At 35.9% G+C, this 11,960-nt stretch overlaps 1 protein-coding gene across 2 annotated transcripts in view; it reads right to left on the bottom strand.

Moving 5' to 3' along the window:
* Nucleotides 1–11,960, bottom strand: part of IL1RAPL1 (interleukin 1 receptor accessory protein like 1) — a 516,974-nt gene that overhangs the window by 95,619 nt on the left and 409,395 nt on the right. For both annotated transcript variants that reach the window (XM_031060205.1, XM_005424902.2), the window contains exons 4-5: nucleotides 4,211–4,397; nucleotides 2,983–3,136 (exon numbers count right to left, since the gene is read on the bottom strand). In XM_031060205.1, coding sequence (XP_030916065.1) covers nucleotides 2,983–3,136; nucleotides 4,211–4,397 — 341 coding nt within the window. The remainder of the gene's footprint in view (nucleotides 1–2,982; nucleotides 3,137–4,210; nucleotides 4,398–11,960) is intronic.

Below are 11,960 nucleotides of genomic sequence, written 5' to 3'. Positions count from 1 at the left end.
AATGCCTTAATTAAAATTCCACATATAAAAGAAAACGTGCTAATCTGAACTATAAAAGCCTACAAATGACTTTGTACATTGCAGGACATTGTAGAATGTGTAATTGCATAACCAAAACCCAAAAAGTCTACCAATTATGCTTTTTATGTGAATATTTTGATTAATTACAAGCTAAAATAATCAATATATATCTTTTTGTTTTTCAAAACAGAGAATTTCTAGGTCCCATCTCATAACAATAAAGAAATTGATTCAAATCACATCTTTTTTCAGCATGAGATACACATCTCCAAAAAAATTGAAAGAGTTTCCATTAAGATCAAAGAAAGAAAAACAAAGAAAAAACCCCAAAACAACAAACAAAAAAGAAAAAGTAAGCCATGAAATAGTTATTACTCTAAAGGTGTATTATAAAGGTGTACCCAAGGTGACACTGAGTGCTTATAATTTAAGTTAAGAAGGGGCAATTTCTTTTCTCATTTTTCAAACAGAAAGAAAATTATCTTTTTCCATGGCTTAGAGGTTTTCAACTGCTATACTTAGATGAGATGGATACTGCCTATTAAGTGAGTTTGATCTTTTTCTAAATGTGTGGATTCCCTTCTTGTTTTTCAACTTTAATGATAAATCAAAATACGAGCCCTTCCATGTTTCACTATGAGGCACACAGATATTTAAGGTCTAAAGCACAGAGGTTATAACAAGAATATACAACACCAACATTGAAAAGAGCACGTTTATAACTGCATCCATAGTTAATGGTCTGTAAGGGCAGCAGCTTTCCCTAAAGGAGACAGCAATCCTGACAAAACACATTGTGTGGGAGAAAGGAAGGGAATACTTAAGTGGTGACTGTCCACAGTTGCCCAGAGAGAAGCGGTGGTGAGGAACAGGTGTAAAAAAATTAGTATTATGACTAAATCTATCTGCTTGTTCTATTTATTCACATAATATTATAAAGATTATATGGAGTTTACTAATTTGGAGGTTGTTCTTAAATCTGCTGGGGTTTGCAGAGGTGGAAATTGAATGGTTCCCTCCCTATGAATTCATTCATTTTTAGCACATCAAAATCAGCCAAGTCTCTTTCTGTCTTTGTCTAGTTAAACATTAAATACTGAACTCCTACCTACATTATAAGTGATGAATTACATTTTTTTAAAAACTATTCCTACAAATAGTAACATGAATCTGCTTCCAATGCTTTTTTTCTTTTTCTTTTCTGCCAGTCTGAGCCTGTTGAAATACCAATATGCAGTGGAGCACTGACCAAAAGGACAGAAGTGATCTTCTAAAAAGTACAGGATCTACTTAAAAATACAGTAAATATGTTCTTTTGAAATCCAGGTATCGAATATTGCAAACGATAATTGACATTATTCTGGTATAAATCACACACTTGAAGAATCTTTCTCTGCTTTCTTTATATCAGAGTCAATCAAACAGAATATATGGATGTTTATTGTGAGGTTAATCACTTGACAGTAATTGCCTATCTGTACTGACCAAACAAATCAATGTTGTACAACAACAAAGAGATCCTGGTTATTGAGTTTAAATAAATATGATTGATTACTTGAATCTCCCAAAACAACATAAACAGTATGATTTCCAGACACATCCAACAGTGGAAAATTGCATTCCCTAATTGACCATAATTTCTGTTAATGCGGAGGGAAAATGGGTTACAGTGAATGAGAAAGCAAACTTTTTACCACTAAAGAAAACTGTTGCAATTCAACCTAATGCTTAACATAAGTGTGTTACAAGTTGCTGCTGTGCCTCAGATTTATATATTAGATACAAGAAAAGGATTAAGAACAACCCACATAATTATTCTGGAAGACTTTTCTTGGTTTACTAGATATTTTGAAGGTGCAAAAACTTATACATACAAGCCTCTTTGTCAACCATATGGATCTAGTTCACCTCAAATTTGCCAGGAAAATCCTCATTCTGCCTTCTTTTAGGAAATAAATCATGAAACTACACAGCATTACACAGATCATGATGCACCTTGCCTACCATTGTAATCCCATAATTGTAAAAGCCCATTTTTTACCTTACATGTATGTTCAGCTATATGTTTTACATAATTGTAAAATGGAGGTTAGAGGTCTGGTGAAGAATTGAAAATTCAATGGGCCATTCTTCACATTGTTCTGCTGCTGTAGATGCTACTCTTACAGTATATATTTTGCTTTCATTCATAATGGATTTTAAATATTGATGTGGTAGTTTTAAAAACAGGTTATATTAAATGCATCTTATGCAATTGCTGTTTGCTGAATTATAGAGTTTATTCATGTTACATAATTACTATGTGGAACTTAATACTTCAAAATGTTTTCGAAGCCAAGACTAAATGGATTAAAAAAATAATCAGACTAATGAAAAATAGATTAATTGGTAACTACAGTGCGTGATGATTGAGATCAGGAAGTTCTTGAACTATAAACTAGAGAAAGTACTAAGAGAATAACAGAGGAAAAATGCTTCTGTCCCTCATCATGCACTGCTCAACACTTGAAATGGTCTCACTGGGACAGAGCTGCTGCTCTTGGGTTGTGGCTACAGCTGTTCTCATGTCCAAAGACAATTAGAGCTTGTACAAATAGAGTTATTGCTACAGATTTTTTTATGTCCCAAGTAATTTAATAACATGACAGGATATGATAGATTTTTTTTTTCCTGTAAGAGGAACATGTTTTCTGAATCTACCTGTTCCTTGACCACAGCTTCCACTAAAAAAAAAAAAAAAAAGCTGCCCACAAGCTTTTCAAACACAACAAAACTCAGACTTGCCAAGGTATTACAGATATCACTGTGAAGTATTCAGAACAGTTTTAATGTATCAACCATTCACACCTAGGCACGCAGCAAAGATGTGTGCAAATGGTATGACTCAAACCCACACAACCTGAACCACAATATTCAGTGGTTTTTTTCTAAATATAAGAGATAGAAAGAGCCTGTAATTACCTGTAACTGTCAACTCCGTAGTTCTTCTGACAACAAAGAATCCATATTTTAGCTCACAAGTGTAATTTCCAATGTCATCCTCTCTAACTTCCCGAATGACAAGAGTGTCCTTTTTAAACACAATACTTGATCTCCATGTCTTTGACTTGCATTCCTGTTTAAAGAGAATATAAAACTTCAGGGATTGTGTTCTTACACTTAAAACGTACCACTGTGAACAATGCTGCCCAAAGTAAAGGTGTCTAGGCAAGAGCCCAGGCTAGATATAAATGTATATAAACTAAATATGTAAAAATCCAGCCTATTTAGATGTTGGTTAAAACTAATTTTATCACCAGACTTGATATTTATGCCTCTGGCTATAAAAGGGAGTTGATTCCTTTGGTGGTTTGTTTTTTTGACATTGGTTTCCTGAGTTGCTCATATTTAATTTACTTATTTAGCTTTACACTTATGTCTGCAATCTTTTATATTACCAGTAGCTCAAGCTGCAGGGGATATTTTTTTGTTATTTTTTTATTCAATTTTTAAAAAACATTATAATTAAAAATGTATAGAAACAGAAGATGAGAATGAGGAGAAATAAGGATGCTATATATCTCTTTCTAAAACAATCTTAGAATCAAAGCTCTCTGTACCTAGAAAAGATGCATTCTTAATATAAAAAAGTATTTTATTAAAGACACAAAATCCAAGATGAGAATACAAAAATAGTTGGCTACACTTCTCCTATTTAGATATGCTATCAGTTAATTTGGACATTATCTTTCCAGGTCACAAAATTTTAAATTTTAGGTAGCACAGTCTTGTATACCATAATTAATTTTACTGTCCACAGGAAACACTACTTGCAAGAACTTGGCCCTTAAGTAATGATCTAGAAAGCATAACACAATATTGAAATAAAGTTATTGATAAAAACAATGAAATTATATTTGCAAATAGAACTTTAAGTATATATGTACAAAAATTTTGGTAGTATTTGCTGAATTTTATGCTGTAAAATTAGGCTGTTTATTCAGGTAAAGCAGACATAAATTTCCCATACAGTTTAATAAAGGAAGCAGTTTAATTTCTCAGTTAGTTAATTCATTTCTACCATTGGTTCTGTTGTCTTTTCTTGACAAAATTAAAAACAATGCGAGCTTCATAACACACTTAGATCAAGAGAATCATAAGAACATTGCATAATATACATTTGAAGGTGTAAATCTCTTGCATTCCTTACCTTATACCACAGAATTTCAGGCTCCCTAAATGGAAATAAAAAATCCTCAATTTCAGGACATGAGATTTCCTTGCTTTTGCTAAGTTCAGCTTTTTCAAAATATTTCATCTTTGAATTGTAGCAGAGTCCGGTGTCGTTTTCACCCACTGTCAGCGAAATGGACACTTTCATACAGTAAGTTGAGTTTCTGTAAGGCAATGAAAATAGAAAGAAAAGTCTAATAAATTGGAACTCAAGCAAAAGACCTAGAACCACATATTCATCAGCGCTGAGTATGCCTTAAAATGAAAGTGGCAATATATTTCAGACGTTAATTAAAACTAATCTTGTGATTAATTATAGAATGAAGGATGTTTCAATGTAAGGCGCTGCCAGTTTGTTGACCATAGCCTTCAATGCCCATACTCCCAGGACAAAATGTTCTGCATTACCTACAGACTTCATGAGCTTGTGTTCTCTCCTGAAACTTGTTGCTACATCTGCTTCTGGATGTTGATAAGCAAGGCAGGCAGAGATTAGGGAACTTTGTCTGCCTTCCCACATTCCACTATGTGATTCAATCAGGCAAAAAGACAAAACTGCTTGAATTTTTTTTTTTGTTTGAGTTTCCAGGTGGGGAGCAAATGAGGGAATAAAGTTGAGTACTCCCCAGGAGCACACTGTGATGGTGTAAGATTTCTCTCCTACTGTTCTGTAAATGCATTTTACCCCTGGACTGCTGACAGAGGATTCTGCAGAGAGCACTGAGGAAAGATTCACCTCCTTATCACCATTCTCATCCTCTATGAGCTGATTGCTTTTTCTATAATGGACTTGCGTGTATCAGACATGGCAGAATCTCAAAGATCAAATTCTTGATATCTGTTTCCTTTTTCTGTTCAATAAGAGGGAATATAAATAATTTGGGATAAAGAATAAGAAAACTTAATTTACAAAACACTAGAGTCCAATTTTCTACAGAAAATGCAACCCTGTAAGTAACTATCAAATTAGAGAATAGTGTTAGAAACATAAATTTTTTAACAGAATGATCCTTAGCTGTTGATCTAATTCATGGACTTGTAAAGCAATCAAACACAAAATTATTTCCTTATAATGAAGAAGTAAGTATAATTTGTTACCATGTTTGAGAAACTGGCTGTATAAAGCAAATAAGGTTGTTTAAGCTTTATGCAAGTCAAAGATAGGATCCCCTGGATATGGACCACTCTTACTGCATTTAAGCTGGTAAAGAGCCAATTCCCATTCTTACCTGTACATGCAATTGAAAATCACTCACCTTTTAAAGAATATTTTTATTAGTGTAAATTATGTAATGTCTCCATTAAGGTGTTACCTGGAATATTTTATTTATTTGGATTTTTATCATGTGTCTTGAAAATATCATAAAAAGTCACTTAATTCTGTTTTTCCAAATTTTTTTTTGTTCTTGGAAGACTCATTCCTTGGAAACAGGTTCTGAACAATCCATCAAACTCTGAGGTTTTAGAGTAAACTAACTAGATGGGAGTGTCCTCTTATCAGATGACAGGGAGCAGTATATAGTGAGCTGTTTGGCTATACAATTTTCACATTTAAATATTCTCTTTAATTCCTTCCTGTATGTTTAAGCATCATGTTTAGTTCATGTTACTGAATCTCATTATTTAAATATTTCTAGGAGGACATGGCAGGGAAAAAAAAAAGGAGGACATTTTATTGTCTTCCCAGTCTCTGAAGAAGCAAGGCTAGTAAAATTTTTGCATAGACATCCTTCAGCATTGGAGCGAATTTTGCAAAATTTATGATTAAATGTTTTGATCCACTAAAGAACTCTGTTCTGCAACAGTGACAGTGTCAATTGCCAGAGACAGAATTTTGTTTGAGGCACATCCAAGTTTCCATCACAACAGCAGATCCTTTAGCAGATGCAGCTAAGGCTTCCTGCTCCATAAGAGAAGAATTTTGGAAATATTTCAGAATGTTTAAATTAATTGTTTGAAGTGGATATTTCTAAACTGTCAGATACAAGGTACTGAAAAATTTGGGGTGGATTTTTGACAGCTGAGCTCCCCAACAGAATTTTCTTTCAAAAGCCCAAAACATTATCAAAAATGTTTTGATACCCCTACAATTGGGGTTTTGAAACCCCTACAATTCCAGATACCCACTGGTGACACAGACTTCCTTATTTCAATTCTAAATACTAACTGCACTGTCAGTCTGACTCATCTCATGCTCTGTGTCACAAACCAAGGCTGTTGGGATGAAACAAAACTCAAAGACGTGGGTACAGAAGGCAGAGCCACACAAACAGTATGAGGTAAGAAAACCAAGATAACGGGCTCACAGTACAGAAAGAGAAAAAGAAAATTAAAAAGTCCCCAGGTAGGAATGAAGAAGGAGAAGGAGAAGGAGAAGGAGAAGGAGAAGGAGAAGGAGAAGGAGAAGGAGAAGGAGAAGAAAGAAGAAGGAGGAGGAGGAGGAAGAAGGAGGGAGGGGGGGGGGGAGGAGGAGGAGAAGGAGAAGAAGAAGAAGAAGAAGAAGAAGAAGAAGAAGAAGAAGAAGAAGAAGAAGAAGAAGAAGAAGAAAAGAAGAAGAAGAGGAAGAGGGGCTGAGTTTGCTGGTTACAGCTCGAGCATGAAGGATACAGTAGATGTCAAACCTTTCAGGCACAGAAAAAGCAGCAGCAGAGCTCTCTGGAGCATGCCCATATGGCAGACAGTACAAATGCTCACATGTTAGAAGTAAAACGGTTTTCCCTATGTGTCTTACTTGAGGGACCAGATAAGTAACAAATAAAACAAAAGAAAAACCCTACGGCACGAGTTTAGGGAGTTTTAAAAATTGGTGTTAGCCATTTAGCCCCATCAGCTCACTGCCCCCCCCAGTGGCTTCTGGAGCATTCATTCAGGACAGCAGTTCACAAACTGTATATGCAGGATTCCCTTTTATTGGATTTGGGTTTTGTTTGTTATTTTGGGATTCTTTTCCCCAAAAATTATTTCCCCAAACTGTGCTTTAACTCACTTATGACATGATACATTTTGGGCATTTATTTTGTTTGATTTTGCCTTTATTTTTTTCTTGAATATGGTGATAAGAAGAGGTGAGAATTATCAAATTAATTTACTCCTAATTTGACCAGTCCCAAATGTTCGCAAATATAAAGTCAGCAAGAACCTTTTTGTATATATAAGTGAAGGTTTTCATTTTCATCTGTTATTCAATAGATTTTCAAGTGTTAAAATAATGAGATCTTAAAGTACAAAATACAATAAGAGGAAGAAAAAAGCTGTTTGGTGGTTTTTATTTATGACACCAAACCCATTTAAATCAAATTTATCTTAAAACAAAGTTAAATGAACAAGTAACTTGTTAGAGAGAAAAGGAGAAGAGACATAAGGGGGAAAACTGACAAGAGAACCCACACAAAGAATATCTCCTCTAAGCTTTAGCTTTTACAATATTCCCATCAACTTTTAAAGGATTTGCTTTGAGAATTAAGCACTTAAACGTGGTTTCTTTATAAATACATCTCTAAAATGGACCAGATGGGTTTACACTTACAAAACTGCTTTTTTTTCCTCAGAAAAAGACCTCTGATAATTGTCAGTCTCCAGCCTCACCAGAGAGAGCTCAGTGGTGCATTTATACAGCTCAGTACTGTCCAGGCAGCATCCCTCATCATCCCTATTCATGACAGAAGGGAAAGTGGGACTCTTCCTGTTACTTGTCCACTCCAGTGCTTTGCCATTGTACTATTTACAGAGTAAACAAACTGGAGAGAAAACAGGAAGCCAGAAAATCTCTCTTATGTTTCTCTTCATCATACAAAGTTAAAAAGTAACTTTATTTCCAACTCCTTCAGAACCGGAGATTTAAAAGAAAGTCTGAGAAAAATCTTTTCTTTGCAGTTTTATTTTAAATTTTAATAAGAGAACTTAGCCAGTGATGTACATTTTCATTTTCTACAAATGGTTCACCCCATTTCTGGGGAAAACTTTTGTTGACATCATTAAGTAGGTTTTTTCTTGATTTTGCAGACACAATTTTGTCCTTTTTCAGTCCAAGTAACTTGTGTTACAGTTATTTGGATGCCCAAAAGCTGGAGAGCAAAGAATTCATTCAAGACAGAAACAAAAACACGTTATTGATAATCTACTCGTGCTCTTGGCCTGTGGCTCCAAAGGCTCTTTGTGAGCCTTTAAACTTTCACACAAAAATTTTTAAAGCCTCCACATAGCAGCAGGGTTTTCTGAGGACACCCCTGAGGCCTTGGGCACGTGGTGAGGGAGGAAGGCCAGGGTACCTTGGGGCAGCCAGGATTACTCTCGTGCTCTGAGGTCCCCTTGGTGGCAGGATCTGATGGCTCCAGCTGGTCTCTGCCCCCTCCGTGGTTTCTGGAGCATTCATTCAGGACAGCAGTTCACAAACTTTTTATGCAGGATTCCCTTTTATTGGATTTGGGTTGTGTTTGCTATTTGGATTTGGTTTTTTCCCCCCAGGCTCTGGAATGGCTGACTCCCACACTCTCTGGTTCTGATATCTGGGATCACAGATTGCCTTTTCCACAAAGCTTCCAGAGCCAGCAGAGCTGCAAGTGCTGGGGCAGTGCTTCAGGCATGGGGAAAAGAGAAGAAAAGTGGAGGGAGATGGACAGAAGCCAGCTGGAATTTTCCTCTGTGCCTTAGAAATTATCTCCTGCTTCCATACCCTGGGGGGCCAACCCAGTTTGGAAACTGCTTTTGACCTCAATTGAATTACATAAGCACTGATTTCTTCCCTCAAGGGTCACCTAATTATGTGCATGATACTGTGAAATAACCCAGTGCACACGAGCCTCCAGGACTATTTGAATATCAATACTCTACAAGATACTTGTTTCAATAGGTTTGAATTAGACACACCAGGAAATATTGTTTAGTTTTAATGCCTGCTTCCATCCTTGGAAGCCAAACCTCCACATTTTATCTTTTTCTGACACAAGTGGTACACACTGCCATCCTGAGTTTCCCCTTCACTCCAAACCTGTCAAAAGAGAATGTCAAAATGCTAAGTCTAAATGCATTAGAATAATGCTTTCCTTGTGTAAGAGAGAGCTAGTGACTGATGTGAAAGGCCTTTTATTGATGTTCTGAAAAATAAAAATTAAATTAAATTAGCCTTTACAAAGGGAATTTAATTTTCTCATCCTTATAATACCTTAAGGCTTCTTTTTTTGGGTAAACTAGAAAAAAGGTGTAAATGTTTATGTTACTGATTTGTCTGTATTATCTCTGTCTTTTTTTAAGTCAAGATGAAACATTTCCTTATAAGAACTGGAATCAATCTGATATTGATTTCCACATTTTAATAAAACTTCACGTTCTTAGTAAAAAATACTCAAAAAATTATGACAATAATCTTAATTATGAACTTGTACCGGCAATTACATAGAAGGCAAAATTACATAAAATTAACTCATTTCCCTAATTTCCCCATCAAACATTTTCTTTCACATTAAATTTTCCTTTCAAATACATTACAAGAAAAAATCCATAATCCTACTGTACAGGTATACAAAAATATTCCTATAATGTAACTCTGTCTGCACTCCTACAGTATGAATATAAATATAAATTAAATTTATTTGAAGTTAAAGATTTCTTACAGAGAAAATGTGTCTATATGTCTATACATATGTGTCTATCAACCAGTCATATGAGTATGCTGAGGATTTCAGTGATTGCAAAAATAATACTAGAGGTATGTGATTCAAGAAAGAAACTATAAAAATTTTGAGAGCATATTTATAGTATACCTATATGTTATTTAGTATGAGAAAATTTTGATTTTAAAAATAACTTTCTATTAAAATATTTGGTATCAAAAATTCAGAGAATAGCACTTATGGATTGCAGGTAGAAATGTTAGAGGTAGTTAAGAAGGATATTAGTAAATCAAAAAAGCATTGTGCTGCACAGGACATATAGGGTGAGTAAAATATGGATTTCCACTAGTCTGAATTTAATTGCACATTTGATATTTTAGTACTAGTTACAAATTTAGTGCTAAATTAGCTCCTCATTTCAGTAAGGCTTCCCAGGATCATTAGTGAAGAAATTTTGGGCCAGTGAGTCATAAAGTGCTACAATGGAGATGTGTCAGAATGATACTAAACGTTTTCACTGCAGCAGATCAATGTATATTCCCAGAGGAGACAGAAGTACGAAGAGCTGTGCAAAAGTGTACCCTTACAGATGAAAATCCCTTTAACTTTCAGCAAACTGCAGTGGGGAGATAATACCAGAGCATGAAATGCCTCTAGGTATGCTCTGTCCTCAATACAGGAGGCAATGGCACTGCTTTTTCTTGGGAACCAAGGATCCTGAAGAAGAGTAATTTTTATACCCTTCCTTAGCATCATATGCCAGAATAGCAGAAACGCTTCTTTTGAAAATTGCAACGTAACAGAGTTATGTTAGTCTTCTCATTTATTTTATTTCTAGAATCACAGAATCACAAAATGTTTGAGATCAGAAGGGAACTCTGGATGTCATCTTGTCCAACCCCCCTGATCAAGGAGAGCCACTTAGCTCTGCTTGCCCAGGAGCATGTTCAGACTGCTTTTAAATATTGCCAAGGATGGAGGCTCCACAACCTTCCTGGGCAACCAGTTCCAGGGTTCAGTTGTCCTCCTGGCAAAAAGTGTTTCCTGATGTTCAAATGGAATATTCTGTGTTCCAGTTTGTGCCCATTGTCTCTGGTCCTGTAACCAGGCAACACTGAAAAGAGCCTGGCTCCATGCTGTTGGCACTCATCCTTCAGAAATGTATATCTGTCAGCGAGATTCTCTGTGCTTTCTCCAGGGTAAAGAGTCCCAGCTCTCTTTGCCGGGGCTCACAGCAGAGATGCTCCAGTTCCTTTATCATCTTCCTGCTTCTTCATTGGACTCTCTCCATGTTTCTCTTGCACCAGTGAGTCTGGAACTGGACACTGAACTCCTGTGGTCTCACCAGTGCTGAGTGAAGAGGAAGGGTCGCCTCCCTTGGTGTGCTGACAATACTAATACAGCACAGCTCATCATTCACCTCTTTTGTGGCAGGGGTACATGGCTTGTTCATGTTCAGCTTGCTTTTCACCAGAACCCCCAAGTCCTTTTCTTCAAAGTTGTATATATTTTTGTTCATGAAACATCTGTTTTCTCAGGTGGTTTTTCACCCACAGGGGATGGAGGGGAACCGTTAAACAACAAAAAAATACTTTCCCCAAGTAAAAGGGACAAAAAAAAATAGGGCTGAAAAAATGCAGACTTTTCGGAGCCTGCTCCAGCAGCTGCACTTCTGTGCTCAGGAACAATTGAGTATTACTACATCCTGATGACTCAGAAGGTCAACAAATACTGGAATGTCTTTATCATCAAATCATCCCTTTTGGAAATGCCTTGTTTTATAGCACTAAAACTGAAAACATTGAAAATGCAGTGCTGCTAAAAGGCTTCTCCCTTGTTCCCTCTCTTTGCTTGATGAACTCACACAGTTCTCAGATAAAGACAGATCCTGTCATTCAGTCTCAAATGCTAAGTTAGTTTTCTGTTCAGCTGTCAAGCACATGCATAAAGAATATCCCATGAAGGTATCTGTCTTGTTTCCAAATGGTTAGATATTTATCTGCTGCTAACTCTGCATGAGTCTGTTATTTTCTGAATAGAAAAGTAACTCATTAACAGTAGATATGGACCGAGATATTGAACAATTACAACATTTATTATAGATATTAGAATAATGAC

This window comes from Geospiza fortis, unplaced genomic scaffold (assembly GCF_000277835.1).
Source record: "Geospiza fortis unplaced genomic scaffold, GeoFor_1.0 scaffold161, whole genome shotgun sequence".
NCBI classification, from domain to species: domain Eukaryota; kingdom Metazoa; phylum Chordata; class Aves; order Passeriformes; family Thraupidae; genus Geospiza; species Geospiza fortis.
This window is presented reverse-complemented; position numbering and strand designations above follow the sequence as displayed.